At 43.9% G+C, this 17,578-nt stretch overlaps 1 protein-coding gene across 1 annotated transcript in view; it reads left to right on the top strand.

Annotated features, from left to right (window-relative positions):
• Positions 1-7,999: 7,999 nt before the first annotated feature.
• The window catches only part of Parp4 (poly (ADP-ribose) polymerase family, member 4), a 114,109-nt gene continuing 104,530 nt past the window's right edge, over positions 8,000-17,578 (top strand). The window contains exons 1-2 of the mRNA XM_013010523.1: positions 8,000-8,118; positions 13,809-13,941. Of these exons, the coding sequence (XP_012865977.1) occupies positions 13,810-13,941 (132 nt within the window). The 5' untranslated portion in view covers positions 8,000-8,118; position 13,809. The remainder of the gene's footprint in view (positions 8,119-13,808; positions 13,942-17,578) is intronic.

Raw genomic sequence — 17,578 nt, 5'->3', positions numbered from 1 at the left:
TTGTTTTTTGTGCTAGTACTGGGACTTGAACTCAGAGCCTTAGGCTCTCACTTGGCTTAACTTTTTTCTTTCTGCTTTTGGAGATACTAGAGTTTGATCTCAGTGCCTTGTGCTTGCTAGGTAAGTGCTTACCACTTGAGCTATGCCCAGCCCCAGACCTTCTAAAGAATATATGGGCTGAACATGGTGGCATATTTTTAATTACAGCAGTAGGAAGGTTCAGGCAGAAGGATCTTTAGTTCTAGGCCACATAAGAAGATACTATCTCAAAATACCCAACATTAGTGAGGGGAAGGGAGTACTGGTTAAAAAAAAAATAGGAGACCCTCAACCCAGACAAAAACTGGTGACCCTATCTAAAAAAAGGAAAAGAAAGAAAAAGAAAAATTGGCTGAGGAAGGATGGTTCGAGTGGTAGAACACTTGTGAGAGGCCCTGAATTCAAGCCCTAGTGCTAATAAGGAAGAAGTCGATACAGATATACAGATATATGGACATATCTCAAAAATAACAAGCCAAAAAGTAGGGCAGGTTACAAGCAATAGGCCTTGAGTTCAAACTCCAATACTGAAAAAAAAAATTATAGAAACTTTAGGGAAGATGACAAGAAGTACATTTGAGAATGTCTGACTCATGTTTAGTATACAAAGGAGAATTGTTGCTTGAATCTTTGCTGTGGTAACAGTAGAGCAATAGCGTGACCTTTGACACACATGTATTTTTTTTTTTTAGTGGGGGAGGAATTGAATCTGGAACATTGTTCCTGCTAAGCAAGTGTACTATCACTAATTTAGATCTTTGATGGTCTCTTATATAAATAGAATATCTTACCTATGTAATTATACATTCTTTTTTGATACAAGCTCTCATCAGAACGTAAGTAAGGTCCTCTGCCTCCTCAGTGCTGGGATCGCAGAGATGACTCACCATGCCCAACTTCTTTTTCTTAGACAGGATCTCATTATGTTATTATAGTCCAGGCTAGTCAGTGTAGGTTTAAGAGATCCTCCTGCCTCAGCCTCCTGAGTAACTGGGTCTGTGCTACTGTGCCTGATCTTTCTATTGTTTTTATATGCTGTTTTACTTTTTATTTATTTATTTTTATTTTTTTAGACAAGGCCACATAACCCAAACTGACCTCAAATTTGGAAAACATTCTGCCTCTACCTCTCTCAGTTTTCTTTGCCTCTGCTCTACTTGTTATTCTTTCCTGCTACTGCTATTTTGGATGTAGTTGGCATTGTTTCTTCCTTAACTCCTTAAGTATAAGGTTAGATTGTCATTTAAAATCTGTTTTTGTTTTTTGTTTGTCCATACCGGGGTTTGAACTTAGGGTCTTGCTTGCTAGGCAAGAACTTTTTAACATATCCAATTTTCTGTTACTTTTTTCTAACTTCATTCCATGTTGTCAGAGCTACTACTGTTTATTGTTGTTGTTGCTGCTGGTACTGGGACTTGAACTCAGGGCTTCACGCTTTCCCTTAGCACTCAAAGCTGGTACTCTGCCACTTAAACCACTGCTCTATTTACTGCTTTTTACCAGTTTACTGGAGATAAGAGTCTTGGATTTGTCTGCCTGGCTGGCTTCAAACTGTGATTCTCATACTGTCTCCTGAATATCTAGGATTATAGGCATGAGCCACTGATGCCCGACTAAGTATTTTCTCTATGATTATGATTATTTTAAATTTACTGAGAATTGTTCTAGGCCCTAACAAATGGTTTATTCATATAGAAATATACAAAAACTATGCTCCTTATACAGCTCCACACTTTCTCTTTCATAGGTTATTGAAGATTACAGTTTCAAACCTTGTGTGTCCATTAACACAGTTTTGTAATTATCATTTTACCAATCTGTATTTGTCTATTAAATCAGATGGGAGCAAAGAGGATTCACAGTAGGACACAGGTGTCCGCCTTTGTACTCACAGCTACTGAGCAGGCTGAAACCTGGAGGATTGAATTTCAAAGCCAGATTCGGCAGAAAAGTCTGAGAGACTATATTTCCAATTAATTGGCAAAATGCTGGGCTGGAGGCATTGCCCAAGTGGTAGAGTGCCATTTATAAGCAAGTCCTGAATTCAAGCTTCAGTACTGGCAGAAAGGAAAGAGGTAGGGGGAAAGAATGAAGGAAAAAAAAAGTAAAAGAGAGAAGGAGACAGAGAGAGGTAGGGAGGGGGAGGGGGGCAGGCAAGATGCCAGTAGGTCATACCTATAGGAGGCTGAAATCTGAGGACCAAGGTTCAAAGCCAGCCCAGGCAGGAAAGTCCCTGAGACTCTTATCTCCAATTAACCACCAAAATGCTGGAAGTGGCACTGCAGCTATACTGGCAGAGCTCTAGCTTGAGCTAAAAAAAACCTCATGAGTCAGGCACTGGTGGCTCATGCCTGTAATCCTAGCTACTCATGAGGCTGAGATCTGAGGATCTCGGCGGTTCAAAGCCAGCCCGGGCAGGAGAGACCGTGAGACTCCTATCTCCAATAAACCACCAGAAAACCGGAAGTGGTGTTGTAACTCAAGTGGTACAGTGCTTGCCTTGAGCTGAAGAGCTGAGGGACAGCGCCCAGGCCCAGAGTTCAAGCCCCACGACCGACAAAAAAACAAAAAACAAAAAAACAACTCATAGACAGCATTCAGGTCCTGGATTCAAGCAGGGAACTGGAGTGGTGGAGGGGGAGACCAGTTGCTGGTAGCTTACACCTATAATCCAGCTACTAAAATGACTAAGATTTGAAGATCAAGTTTCAAAGCCAGGGTAGGCAGACAAATATGAAATACTTTTAGCTCTACTTAACCAGAAAAAAGCTGAGAGTGGAGCTGGAGCTCAAGTGGTAGGGCACCAGCCTTGAGTAAAAAAGCTCAAGGATTATAACCTGAAGAGCTCTGGTAAATGGATATAACCCATGTACAAGCCTTTGGCCATTTTTCCTTTGTACATGTTACGATAGATACTCATTCCAAATTTGTTTGGGCTTCTGCCCTTACGGGAGAAACTGTTAACCATGTAATAGAACACTTATTGGAAGCTTTTGCCATTATGGGAGTGCCTGCCAAAATAAAGACTGATAATGGACCATTCTATAAAAGTATCAAATTTAAAAGATTTTGTGAACTTTATGATGTGGTACATATTACAGGAATAGAATATAACCCCCAAGGACAAGCCATTATTAAACGAGTTCATGGCACACTAAAACAACAAATTAAAAAGGAGGAAACGGTTGGATGAAGGTATGGATATTTTGTGGTTTTCCATGCAAAATCCTAAAATAATTTTACATCAAGCTCTTTTTGTTCTTAATTTTTTAAACTTACCACAAGGAGATATTTTAACTAGAGCTGAGCGCCATTTTGAACAAATATCAGAAAAACCTTATTTAAATGCTCCCATATGGATTAAGATTGCATTGGATGCAGAATGACAACCAGGAACATTATTACATAAGGGGCGAGGGTATGGTTTTGTGTCTACACAGGATGGCAAACAATGCTGGCTTCCTGCACGAGGGATACAGACGCGGCCCAGTGAGGACAGCCCCGTATCCTGCAAGGAATCAGCCACCAGTTGAGGAAGAAGAAAGCCCCGCTGCCCACCTGGGGGCAGGTTAAAAAGTTGACTGGAGAAGGACAAAAGATGTTACAACACACTGGTAAACCTGTCACGGCTGAGAACTTGTTCCTGGCCATGTGCGCCCTGCTTACTGTAAACTCTGTCCATGCTAATGCTAATGTAAGTTATTGGGCCTTTGTTCCTAACCCTCCTTTATTGGAACCTGTTGTTTGGGGAGACATGGATATAACCGTCTATACTGTTCCTGCTATTTTATCTCCTCCTCGGAATAATTTGACATTTTACAATATGGATGATGGTGGCTTTTTTAACTTTACTTACTATACCCATTCCTTGCCTGTTTGTCTGCGGCCTCCTCCATGTTTAGTTATGAATTGGCAACATTGGGGTTTACCTGGGAAACGCACTTCCAATTCTAGAACACAGCTGCAGCGATTAACTACTTGGTCCATTAATAGTAGCTGGGAAGGTGTCACCTTTGATGGCGAGTTATCCTTACCTATGTGCCCTGATTTTACTTATATTGATTTAAAATATCAGCCTTTTGTGTGGCAAGAGTGTAGAGGAACATTTGGAAAAATGTTCAATAGTTTCATTAATTGGGGACCTTTTGGACAGTTTATTAACACATGTTCAGAATGGAATATTACCAGATGTGATTTATCAAATGTTACTAGGATGCCAGATGCCATTAATGGATCGCTTGCTGGAGCTCGACTGATGGCCTGGGGAGATGGAGGCATTGCAGATGCTCGATGGGCTTTCCTGGCTGCACCCACTGCTTTTCAGATTCATCTTTGGAAGGGCACAGCGGCGCTGAAACCTGTGATGCTATCAAATGGATCGTTTTCAGGGACAGTGAACTCTGCGTCAACTTATAATTTTACTTTGTATAAATCTTATAATGTAACTGCTTGTGTACCTCTGCCTTATGTATTTTTGGTGGAAAAAAATTACATTTTCTCCTACTATTTCTTGTTTCAATTGTCGCCTGTATTCTTGTGTTAATTCCTCTCTTAATTTTAATGACAGTGATAGTATTATGATTTTACAACAAGGAACTTATATTTGGCTACCTGTTAAATTAGGGAGAGAATGGTCCCAAAATCCTTTGGATAGTGTGGTTATTAAATTTTTTACCAAACTACTAAAACGTACAAAACGTATGATTGGAGCATTGTAGCTGTGATTTTAAGCTTAATTGCTATTACCACTGTTGCTGCGGTGTCTGGAATTGTCCTACACACTTCCTTACTAACTAAGCACTTTGTGGAAGAATGGCACCAGTATTCACATGAATTGTGGGTCTCACAGGTAAAAATTGATGCTCAATTACAAACACAGATTAATATTCTTAAACAGACAGTGGGATGGTTAGGAAAAAAGTTATTGGTTGTGGAAAAACAGTTATTGTTAAAATGTGATTAAAATTTTACTACCTTTTGCATTACTAATGTAAAATATAATAAATCTATACATGATTGGAATGTAATACAGCAGTATTTATCTGGCAATTCTACTGCTGCTCAATTGATTGCTCAGTTACAATTTAATGTACATGATATTTTTGGGAAACAATTTACAAATAATGCTTCTAATATTGCTGATGCATTTATTAAACAGTTGGAAGGGTTGGATCCGAAAGGAATACTACAAAACATTTCACATACTGCTAGTGGTTTGGGAATTATGATTGTTATTATTCTGTTTGCACTTGTGCTGTTATATTTGATTTTTATGAAACCAATGCAAGCTTCTATGATAACCCTGTAAAAAGCTTTACTTTTAAAACAAAAGAAAAGAGAAGGAAATTGTGAAGACTCCGGGTCTATGTTGAGGGGGCAGAATGATGCAGGCTCCAGCCTCAGGATTATCTGAGGACTGTGTTTGGGATTAGGAAAGCTCTTGGAATTCCGGGCTGGAGAGGGAAAATGTTCTCTCTCCCTATCTCAAAACACATGTCACAGACTCCTGGGAGCTGAGGAAGTAGCTCTTCTGCTTGCTTAAACATAGATGAACAACTGGTCAAGCATTTTCCTGAGATTGGAGAAGTGGTTTGAGCTTGCTCTAAAATAGTTTAGATAATAATATACCTAGACATTGTCTCATAGGTCAAGTAAAAATGTATTTGTTGAAATTTTTGTGTGAATGTCTTCTGACCAAATCTTGGCAAAGATTATGCTTGCTTGTCTTTAAATACCCACTAACAATAAAGCACAGCATGCAGTGGCAATTGCTGTTTGCACGCTGCATCCCCTGTGTCCTGGTGATTTCGTGACCCTTACCCAGGGACCCCAATGCACTAGACGTTGACAATATATGAATGTAAAACATAAGCTAAAATTACCAGATAAGGAATAAAGAGGATTTAAGCAGATCGATGAAAAAAATCATTTCTCTTAACCTAGCCTATTTTACCAATTTTCTTTTCTTTTTCTTTTTGCTTATGTGGTGCTGAGGAATCGAACCCAGGGCCTAAGGCATGCAAGGCAAGCGCTCTACTACTGAGCCACCTTCCCAGCCCCCTTTACCAATTTTCTTTTTTTTTTTGGGGGGGGGGGTCCAGTCATGGGGCCTGAACTCTGGGCCTGAGCGCTGTCCCTCAGCTCTTCAGCTCAAGGCTAGTGCTCTACCACTTGAGCCACAGTGCCACTTCCAGCTTTTTTCTTTTTACTTATGTGGTGCTGAGGAATCAAACCCAGGGCCTTGAGCATGCAAGGCAAGCGCTCTACCACTGAGCCACCTTCCCAGCCCCCAATTTTCTTAAGAATAGGGATGAATCAGGCGGGTGCCAGTGGCGCACACCTGTAATCCTCCTAGCTACTCAGGAGGCTGAGATCTGAGGACCATGGTTCAAAGCCAGCCCAGGCATAGTCAGTGAGACTCTCATCTCCAATAAATCACTTACAAAACTGGAAGTGGCACTGTGGCTCAAGTGGTAGAGGGCTAGCCTTGAGCTGAAGAGCTGAGGGACAGGGCCCAGGCCCAGAGTTCAAGCCCCACGGCTGACCAAAAAAAAAAAAAAAAGATGAATCAAATCCCAGACCACTTTGTATATCACTATGCCTTCTAGTGTGTGTGTGTGTGTGTGTGTGTGTGTGTGTGTGTTAAAGTACAACTCCCTTCAGCAAACCCTGTAGGAAAGTTCTGCTAGCTCAACTTGTTTACATGGGGATGTCTTAATTTCTCCATTATGTTTGGAGGATAACTTTGTTTTTGCCTCTCTTCACTCTCCTTCCTTTCCTTCCCTTTTTCCCCACCCCTCTCTGTCTCCCTCCCTTTCTCACTCCCTTAATTAGGATTTCTGGAGAGGAATAGACTCAGACTTTCTTATTGTGCCAAAACACTTATATAACCTTGTCCAAAAGGTTGTATGGTAAAATTGGCACTCAGGTAATAAATGATGACACCAGGATTCCATCCCCTACCTTTTCCTCTCTATTCTATCCCTTCTACATGCATTTTAGGCAACTGATTCCTGCATTCCTGGAAATTGGACCATTCTTATTCATCTTTCCATCTGTAACTCAGATCTGTAACTCCAGTCCCTATCTTTTTTCTTTTTTTTCTTTTGCCAGTCCTGGGGCTTGAACTCAGGGCCCAGTCACTGACCCTGAGCTTCTTTTGCTCAAGACTAGCACTCTATCACTCAAGCCACAGCACCTCTTCCAGCCTTTTCTGTTTATGTGGTACTGAGGAATCGAACCCAGGACTTCATGCACACTAGGCAAGCCCTCTATCACTAAGCCACATTCCCAGATATTAATTTTTGTTTTAGTGTGTGTGTGTGAGTGTGTGTGTGTGCTGGGGCCTGAACTCAGAGCATGGGCACTGTTCCTTAGCTCTTTGCTCAAGGTGGCACTCTAACATTTGAGCCACACCTCCACTTCCAGCTTTTTGGTGGTGAAATGACAATAAAATCTCATGGACTTTCCTGCCTGGGCTGGCTTTTATTTTGGGTCCTCAGATTTCAGCCTCTTGAGTAGTTAGGATTACAAGCTGAGCAACCATCCATTCCTGACCTCCAGCACCTAGCTTTTGAATTTCTCCAAGTATTTCAACGTTATGAACTTCAAACTCTGGAAGCGTTAAACTTGATCTCCGTTTTCTTTCTTTTGGCAGTGCTCGGGATTGAACTCAAGCCCCTGGCATGCCAGGCACCGGATTGCCTCACTAGCCCTAAATTAATTTCCTCCTGACGCCCTGTCTCACTACTTCCCGTCCTTGGAAATTCTCTCCCCCTACCCGTTTCCACCCCCATTTCTCACTTAGATATCAACTGTAAATGAACTTGTATTCCTAGGGTAAAGTCTACAAGGTGAAACTGAAAGCCCGGCAGGCCCGCCTCGGGCCTGACCCTGCCACTAGGTGGCGCTCGGGGACGGGGCGGGAAGCGGGTGGCTGCGCAGGCGCCGCCGGCCACGCCCGAGGTCAGGGACCCCGGCTTCCTACCTGGAATCCCGAGGCACTTGGAGCTGCGAGGCCGGGGAGCGGAGACGCTTGGCCAGCGGGGCTCCCGAGCGCCTGGCGAGGTCTTCTGGCAGGTGTGTGGGCGCGGAGGGTGGCCGGCGGGTCCCAGCCCAGTCCGGGCAAGGGTCGGGTGGTCCAGGCTGGGATGTGGTTGGCCGCGGTGGTGGCGCTCTGAGGCCGCGGGGCGGGGCGGGGGCGCCCGGCTGTCCCCCGGGTCGTCGCGGCGGGCGGTGGCCGCGGTGCCTGCGTCTGGGCCTGGTGACCAGACGGACCCTGGAGGGTGGGAAAGGAGCGCTCACTGGAGCCGCGATCGGGGCGTCGTGTCGTGTGTGTGTGTGCGTGTGTGTGTGCAGAACGGGCCAGATCTGTGCAGAGTACGCGGGTTTGTTAAGTGATCAGGACTTCCTGAGTGGGAACAAGGTGCTGCAGGCGTGAGGCCCCGAATGGACCCTGTCCAGGAACCGCTGGCCACACGCAACCTTGGCTAGAGTGCCCGTGCTCCGCGACCAGAGACAAGACACGAGCATAAAAGTGGAAGAGTAACTTGTTTACAGTGTGGGCTGGAACCGGGAAGAGAGAGTTTTAAAGTTTGTCTCTGCCTTGCTCATAGCAGTGTGACAGTGGGGCGGGGGAACAAAAGCCAGGAAATAGGTAGCTTTAGACTTGGTTGAGGGCTCACTTTAGGGAACTGTGATGAATCTTTACTTGAGGGACGGGGGGGAGGGGGGGAGCAAGAGGGAGGGGAGGGTGGTTGTCGTTTAATTTTTGTGTAGTTGCAAGAACTCAGGACCTGAGCACTATCTCTTAGCTTTTTTGCTCAGGGCTACCAGTTGAGCCATACCCCCCGCCCCCCCCCCACACACACTTCTGGCTTTTTGCTGGTTAATTGGAGATAAGAATCTTAACAGATGTTTCTGCTGGAGTAGGTTTCGAAGGGTGAGCTGGTGCTCAGCTTTAGTGCATGTATTTGCTTTGAACTTGAGACTCTCCTAGCTTGGACTCTCAGGGTGGTCATTTCCATTTCCCAGCAGCTATTTCTTGAAGGAATCTGAATATTTAGGGCTCCCAATTCAGAACCCACAGGTCAATAAAATAATTACTACAGAGAATACTGCATGTTTTAACCCAGAATCATATGGGTAAACTCCCCTTCCTTTTCTGGGCTGCTAAGTGACTGTGTGCTAGAAGCTGTAGTATTAAGGGAGAAAGTTGCAGATACTTTCATTACAGTTGACTCCATCTTTATTACCTGTTTGCTTATTTGTTTGTTTATTTATTTATTTATTCATGCGCTGGTATGAGGGCTTGAACTCAGGGCCTCCCCCTCTTGCTTGGCTTTTTTGCTTAAGCCTGATGCTCTACACACACCTCCACTTCCAACTCCATCTTTTTACTCAGTAAGCATTTCTTAGGTTCTATGTTCTGAGGTGCAAGATGCCAGGTATAGAACCAAAGTAGTGCCTTATGGGATGGAGGACTGGCTCAGACATATAGCAGCTGCCTACTAAGGGAAAGACTCTGACTCTGAAACACGCCCCCCCCTCCCCGCACATCACCAAAGTAATGCTTTGCTTTTGTAATTCCATTAGGGGAGGGCATGAATGGTGCTATTTGAGTTGTACTGTGCAAATAGTGTCAGAAGGCTTTTCTATAGTCTCGGACTTTAATTCATAACTGAAAGATGTGGGATTTGGGGGTGTTTCAGTTTTTGTTTTCTTTTATTGGGCCAGTACTCAGGGCCCAGGTTTTTGTCTCAGGCTGGTTCTCTCCAGGGGATCCACATGTCAAGTCTTGCCTTTCACCCCAGTCCAAGAGATAATATTCAGGTAAAGGCAAAATATGCACTTCAATCTACCTTACAGGTACAGACATGAATTTTAGGTAAAAATATGGAAAGACCTGGGATGTGGGGCACCAGTGGCTCAGGCATGTAATCCTAGCTACTGAGGAGGTTGAGATCTGAGGATCATGGTTGGAAGCCAGCCCAGGCAGTAAAGTCCATGAGACTCTTTATCTACATTTTAACCATCAAAAAGCTGGAAGTGGAGCTGTGGCTGAAGTGTTAGAGCGCCAGCCTTGAACACAAATACCCAGGGACAGAGCCCAGATTCTGAGCCTAAACCCCAGCACCCCCCACCCCAGGGTAAGAAGAGAAAGGTATGCATAATAATTAAGCAATCCTGGACTGCCTGGCCTAGTTGATCTTATGGAAGGATTTATCTATGGGTAGCCTGAGTGATAAAGATCCCAGATCTTTGGCATCAAGAACAAAGAATTGAACCAAGACACAGACAAAAGTAAAGTGGTAAAGCAAATTGTTTAACAAAGGAAAAATCCATCGTTAGAAGAAACAGCAGGCTAGAGCAAAGCAGCAGTTCTATAAGAGCAATAAGAGCAAAGTTTCAGCTTTTTTCAGTTAAAAGTTTCAGCTTTCTAGGGATGGAGAGTTAGGGAACTCACAGTAATAATAGTGGACTTAACTTAGGAAATGAAGGATAGTGACTTGGCAGGTTTTTAAAAAGGGATGTGTGCATGCACAAGGTTTGTCATTCTATAATTTTTTTTTTTTTTTGGGTCCGGTCGTGGGGCCTGAACTCTGGGCCTGGGCGCTGTCCCTCAGCTCTTCAGCTCAAGGCTAGCGCTCTACCACTTGAGCCACAGCGCCACTTCTGGCTTTTTTCTTTCTGCTTATGTGGTGCTGAGGAATCGAACCCAGGGCCTCGAGCATGCAAGGCAAGCGCTCTACCACTGAGCCACCTTCCCAGCCCCTGTCATCCTATAATTTTAAGTACGCATATGCTAGGCAACCCATATGCACGAAGCCTGACGTAGAGGGTTGTTCTGAAAGGTCAGGCTAAGGACACATGTTTCCACCACCTGTGTGCCCCAGTGTAGTTAGAACTGTCCTGGATTTTTTTCCTGCCTCTGGGGAGAAGTTCTGACTAGGAATTGACCAATAATTACCCTTATGGAGGTGTGGCTACTGTAGTATTCTGCAGGAGGTAGAGCTCCGGGGTGCTTCCCAGGGTGTGACTAGAAGAAGGATTAGTTTAAATGTTTTTGTTTTTCCTGTAGCTAACGTGACAACGCCAGGAAATGGTGGCAGCCACCTCCCATCACTGTAAGGCTAGGACTGGTGAAAGGTGAAGACTGTGGCTTGGGGAGTAGGATACACAAAGGCCAGTAAAACAAAGGCCCTGTCTGCTTCACTGGGTGTCTGAGACAGACAAATCACTATCAGCTGCTAGAGCATCAAGAAGCAGCATCCACAACCAACCCAGCCTGGCTAGGAACCACCTTGAGCAAAGCTGCTTACTTTAGGGACCTTGATATGAACAACTTCACTTTTCAGAAACTGATCGACAACTATGAGGAATTCAAACCAGCCTCTCACCATGAGTTACTGTATTGTTAGCTGCACATTTCAATTCATTTATGCTCGCCACACCCCGTCTTGCTGGGTATAGAACACAAGGCAGCTACATCTCCAGCCCTACATACTTCTCTTACCAATAACTCTTTTCTATATTGTGAGAATAAATGTGTGGGACAGTAAAATAAGTTGATTTCTAGTTATGTGGTCTAATACACAATTATGCATTTTACCATTTAAACATAAATTGTTTGGTTTTTTGATGTTCGTTTTGTGTGCTTGTTTTCCAGTCATGAGGCTGTACTTTGGGCCTGTGTGCTTTTGCTCAAGAATAGCACTCTACCGTTTGAGCAGCAGGTCCACTCCGGTGTTTTTGTGGTTAATTGGAAATAAGAGTCTCACAGACTTTCCCACCTGAGCAGCTTCAAACCTTGATCCTCCGATCTCAGCTTGAAATTAAGGGCCTGGACGCTGTTCTGAGCTTTTTTGCTCAAGGCTCCTTTTCCTGCTTTTTGTTGTTGTTGTTGTTTTGTCGGTCATGGGACTTGAACTCTGGGCCTGGGCTCTGTCCTTGAGCTCTTCAGCTCAAGGCTAGCGCTCTACCACTTGAGCCACAGCACCACTTCTGGTTATCTGGTAGTAAATTGGAGATGAGTCTCACAGACTTTCCTGCCCTGGCTGGCTTTGAACCATGATCCTCTGATCTCAGTCTCATGAATAGCAAGGATTACAGGTGTAAGCCACAGTGCCCAGCAATAAGTCTCTTTAAGTAATCAACTGGAAAACAGCCACTCATTTCACAATTAAATAAGGTTTCTTTTTAATTCAGAATTAATGCTTCAGAGCTGGGGTATAGCTCAATGGTACAAAAGTCTTTGGTTGATCTCCACCCCTGAAAGAAAGAAAAGGAAGAAGGGGAGAGAAGGAAGAAAAGGAGAGAGAAGAGAAGAAAGAGGAAAAGGATAGGAGAGGGGCTGGGAAGGTGGCTCAGTGGTAGAGCCCTTGCCTTGCATGCTCGAGACCCTGGGTTCGATTCCTCAGCACCACATAAGCAAAAAAGAAAAAAGCCAGAAGTGGCACTGTGGCTCAAGTGGTAGAGCGCTAGCCTTGAGCTGAAGAGCTGAGGGACAGCACCCAGGCCCAGAGTTCAGGCCCCAGGACCGGACCCAAAAAAAAAAAAAAAGAAAAGAAAAGGATAGGAGAGGGAAGAATGGGGAAGGAGAAAGGAAAAAGGAAGGCACGAAGGAGGAAAGATTTCTTTGTTGAGCCATACACCTAATCTGTCACTGATACCTGTCAAGTTCTATACAAAGGATTTTTGTTGTCATAATACCTGCCATAAAAGCAAATAATAATCCTAAAGCCTACACATATTCTAGAATCTAGGATAATTATGTTAGTTAGCTTTCTGTCTGTGATGGATATTTGAGATATGTCAGCTTCAGGGAGAAAGGTGGATTTTAGCTGATGGTTTCCAGTGTTTCAGTTCATAGTTCCTTGGCCTTTGGTGGCCTAGTACATCATGACTACAGCATAGGGTAGAGGATGCCTGTTACAGGATCCCCTGTAAGAACCTACCCCCAGTTACCTAAATTCCTGTTATTTGGCCTCACATCTGAAAGGTTCTACAGCCCAGAAGTGCCACAGTTAGCAACCAAGCCTTCAGCTTTCGGGCCTTTGGGGGACATTTGAGATCTGAACCATCAAGCTTATTCCTGTAATCCTAGCAGGATACTGAGATCTGAGGATTGCAGTTCAAAGCCAGCCCCAGAAGATAAATCTAAGGGATTCCTAGCTCCAATTAACTAGCAAAAAGCCAAACTTAGAGGTGTGGCTTTCTGCGTAATATGAATGAGGCTTATGTGGAAAAAGCCAAGGGACAGTGCCTAGGTCCCAAGTTCAGGCACCAATACTGGCACACACACACACACACACACACACACACACATAAAATTTCAACCATAACAAGTGCATTGTTTTTGCAATATAGTATATAGATATACTATATACATAATATATATAGTATATACTATAGATATAGTTTATAGTATATGTAATATATAACACATATATTGTGATTACAATTGTATATTGTGATTATAATTATTACTATTATATATTATATATAATTATATAAGTCAAATCTTCCCACAATTTACATGTATAATTCTAAATTTATTGTCAGTTATTCACTGAAAAGAGATTCCCTAAAATCCATAGTTTGAAAAATGAACTATATAACTCATGGGCAGAGATGAGAGGGAAACTGGGAAAGAGCAAAAGGAGTGACACTGCCCACGCCAAAATATACTCATTGCCTGACTTATGAAATGCTGCGTCATCTTTATAGTAACATTTTTAACCCATAACTTGAAACTTTTTTTTTTTCAGGATGGCCGTGGGAATCTTTGCAAATTGTATTTTTTGTTTGAAAATCAAATACTTACCTCGTCAACAGAAGAAAAAACTACAAACTGACATTAAGGAAAATGGCGGAAAGTTTTCCTTTTTATTGAGTCCTCAGGTATTTCCAAATTTCATAAATTACCTTATGATTAATGGAATACCTTATGGGGTATTGGTTCATGGTTATGGGGGTCATGGTTACACAAGTAAGTAAGCAGAAAAGATTGGCAACACCCACTGGAAGGCGGGCAGGAAAGGCATGGGAGGCCAGGCAGTCCAGCTTGGCATTTTCCCATCTGGCAGCTGCAGGATGATCACACATGCCTTGTGACTGATATTTTTGCAGCACAGCCATAGATTTATTTTTTATTTTATTTTGTTGTTAGTACTGGGGCTTGAACTGAAGGCCTAGGCACTGTCCCTTAGCTTTTTCACTCAAGGCTGGTATTCTACTACTAGCTCCATTTCTGTCTGGTTTTTTAAAATTGTTATTATAAAGGTGATGTATATAGCGGTTACAGTTATATAAGTCAGGTAAAATGTACATTTCCTTTTGGATAATGTCACCCTATTTCTGGCTTTTTGCTGGTTAATTAAAGGTAAGAGTCTCATGGATTTTCCTGCCTGGACTGGCTTTGAACAGCAATTCTCAGATCTCAACCTTCTGAGTAGCTAGGATTACAGGTGCCACCAACGTCTGGCTGCCACAGATGTAAATAGACAGAATTTCATATTGGCAAATCTATTCCAGAAGGGGGAAAAGTCACAGTGAAGAGCATTTGTAGGGTGCACTGTGATCATTCACCAGTAGTCATTCCTGGAGTGACAGGTACCAGTGTGGCTCCTGAGATCAGAGAGAAAACTTACAGTATAAATTTAACTTTTTGTGTAACCTGTCCTGTTTCTTTAAGAGTTGAGAAATGTTTCCTCTCTGTTTTGTTTTGTTTTGTTGGTGCCAGTCCTGGGGCTTGAACTCAGGGTCTGGGCATTGTCCCTGAGCTTTTTGCTTAAGTTAATGCTCTACTTCTTGAGCCACAGCTCTACTTCTGGCTTTTTTAGTCAACTGGAGATAAAGGGTCTCAGCTGGGTGCTGGTGGCTCACACCTGAATCCTAGCTACCCAGGAGACCGACATCCTAGAATCACCATTCAAAGCCAGCCTGGGCAGAAAATTCTGTGACTCATCACCAAATTAACTACCAAAAAAGCCAGCAGTGGACATATGGTCCAAGAGGTAGAGCACTAGCCTTGAAGACAAAAGCTTAGGACAGCTCCCAGGCCCTGAGTTCAAGCTCCAGGACTGGCACACACACAAAAATGCCTCAGCAGCTTTCCTGCTAGAGCTGGCCTCAGATAGCAATCCTTATATCTCAGCCTCCTGAATAGCTAGGATTACAGGCATGAGTCCCCAGTGCCCAGCTCTTTCTGGTTTTCATGGTGGAGGAGGAGGTATCAGTACTGGGGCTTGAACGCAGGGTTTCAGTGCTGTCCCTTAGCTTTTTGGCTCAAGGCTGGCACCCTACCACTTGAGCCATAGTTCCACTTTCAGCTTTTTTCTTTGTTTTGTTTTGTTTGGTCGGTCGTGGGGCTTGAATTCTGGGTCTGGGTGCTGTCCCTCAGCTCTTCAGCTCAAGGCGAGCGCTCTACCACTTGAGCTACAGCGCCACTTCCGGTTTTCTGGTGGTTTATTGGAGATTGGAGTCTCACAGTCTCTCCTGCCCGGGCTGGCTTTGAACCTCGATCCTCAGATCTCAGCCTCCTGAGTAGCTAGGATTGCAGGCGTGAGCCACCAGCGCCCGGCCCACTTTCAGCTTTTTGCTGGTTAATTGGAGATAAGAATTTCCTGGACTGACTTCTGCTAGCACTTAGCTTGCTACCTTTATCTGCTGAAATGAACTGTAGGCCAAAGTGTTTAGTTATAGAACTTCACAGCTGGATGCATCTTCTTTTTTTTTTTTTTGGTCAGTTGTGGGGCTTGAACTCTGGGCTTAGGTGCTGTCCCTCAGCTCTTCAGCTCAAGGTGAGCACTGTACCGCTCGAGTCACAGCACCACTTCCAGTTTTCTAGTGGTTTATTGGAGATAACAGTCTCATGGACTTTCCTGCCCAGGCTGGTTTTGAACAGTGATCCTCAGATCTCGACCTCCTGAGTAGCTAGGATTATAGGCATGAGTCACTGGCACTTGGCTAGCAGGACTCATTTTAGAAACAAATCTAAATGTTGAAGTCTAAAGATTTCTGCGCAAACCGGGCACCGGTGGCTCACACCTGTAATCCTAGCTACTCAGGAGGCCGAGATCTGAGAATCGTGGTTCAAAGCCAGGAAAGTCCGTGAAACTCTTATCGCCAATAAACCACCAGAAAACCAGAAGTGGCGCTGTAGCTCAAGTGGTAGAGCACTAGCTTTGAACTGAAGAGCTGAGAGACAGTGCTCAGGCCCAGAGTTCAAGCCCCATGACCGACAAAAAAAGAAAAAAAAGATTTCTGCACAATCCCAGGCCTATCCACCCTGTCCTTTGCTCTCCCCAGTATGGATGTGTGCGAAGGCCAGCTTGCTCGCCCCTCCTTGGATACATTCCTGGGACTAGCCACACTGAGCCATATCTGTCCTGGGAAGCAGTATGCTATAATGAAATGCTCCTGTAAGCATAAGCGCATTTGCTTCTATCACATGGCTTCCCGCACAAGCCTGCCTCACCACACCTGTGCATGGATGCCCATCTAACCCTTTCTTCCTTCTTGGTTCATCCACACACAGTGTGTGTATACAGCCTTTTAGATATGTTTTACGTTTTGCTTTTTCGTGTATATAAATGTTTGAAATGTATATGCCATCTATTATAAAGGAGACAGCATGCATGGTACAGTACATGCCTGTAATCCCAGTATTTAGGAAGTGGAGGCAGAAGGATTGTGAATTTGAGGCCAGTTGAGACCTCTTTTGGGACTCTGCCCCAAAAGAATGTAAGAGGAAGGAGAGAGGGAAGGGAAGGAGAGAGGGAAGGGAAGGAAGAGAGGGAGGAAGGAGGGAAGAAGGAACAGAAGGAGGGAGTGAGGGAGGGAGACACTCAACATTCAGGAGTAAGCCAAGCCTGTGGATAATGTGTTGCCATCTGTTCATTTGTGTGTCATACTCTTTACAATAGATCTTGAAACACAGATGGAAGATCTAATCACAGCTGGTACTTCTGGGCAACAAACTGAGAACAATAGTGAGGAACAATTTAGCCTATCATTATCTTGCTTTTTAGATATTGTGTAGGAGGCATATACTATTTATTCAAAACTAAATAAAATTACAGATTAACAAAATAGGTAAATGAATGATGAATACCATTTGACTCTACCTTTCCTCTTCCAGGAAATAATTGAAGATATGTACATGACAGGTCACAGCATTGTTTACAGTGAAGACTCAGAAATAGACTGTAGCATATACCTGTAATCCCAGCTAACTCAGAAGGCTGAGATCTGAGAATCCTGGCAGAAAAGCCCAGGCAGAAAAGTCCCGGAGAGGGCTGGGAAGGTGGCTCAGTGGTAGAGCGCTTGCCTTGCATGCATGAGGCCCTGGGTTCAATTCCTCAGCACCACATAAGCAAAAAGAATAAAGCCAGAAGTAGCACTGTGGCTCAAGTGGTAGAGTGCTAGCCTTGAGCTGAAGAGCTGAGGGACAGCACCCAGGCCCAGAGTTCAGGCCCCATGACCAGACCCCCAAAAAAAGAAAAGAAAAGTCCCAGAGACTCTTATGTCCAGTTAG

The sequence above is a fragment of the Dipodomys ordii genome, unplaced genomic scaffold (genome assembly GCF_000151885.1).
Source record: "Dipodomys ordii isolate 6190 unplaced genomic scaffold, Dord_2.0 Scaffold1, whole genome shotgun sequence".
NCBI lineage: Eukaryota > Metazoa > Chordata > Mammalia > Rodentia > Heteromyidae > Dipodomys > Dipodomys ordii.
The sequence above is the reverse complement of the archived record's forward strand: the minus strand, read 5'-3'. Positions and strand labels throughout refer to the sequence as shown.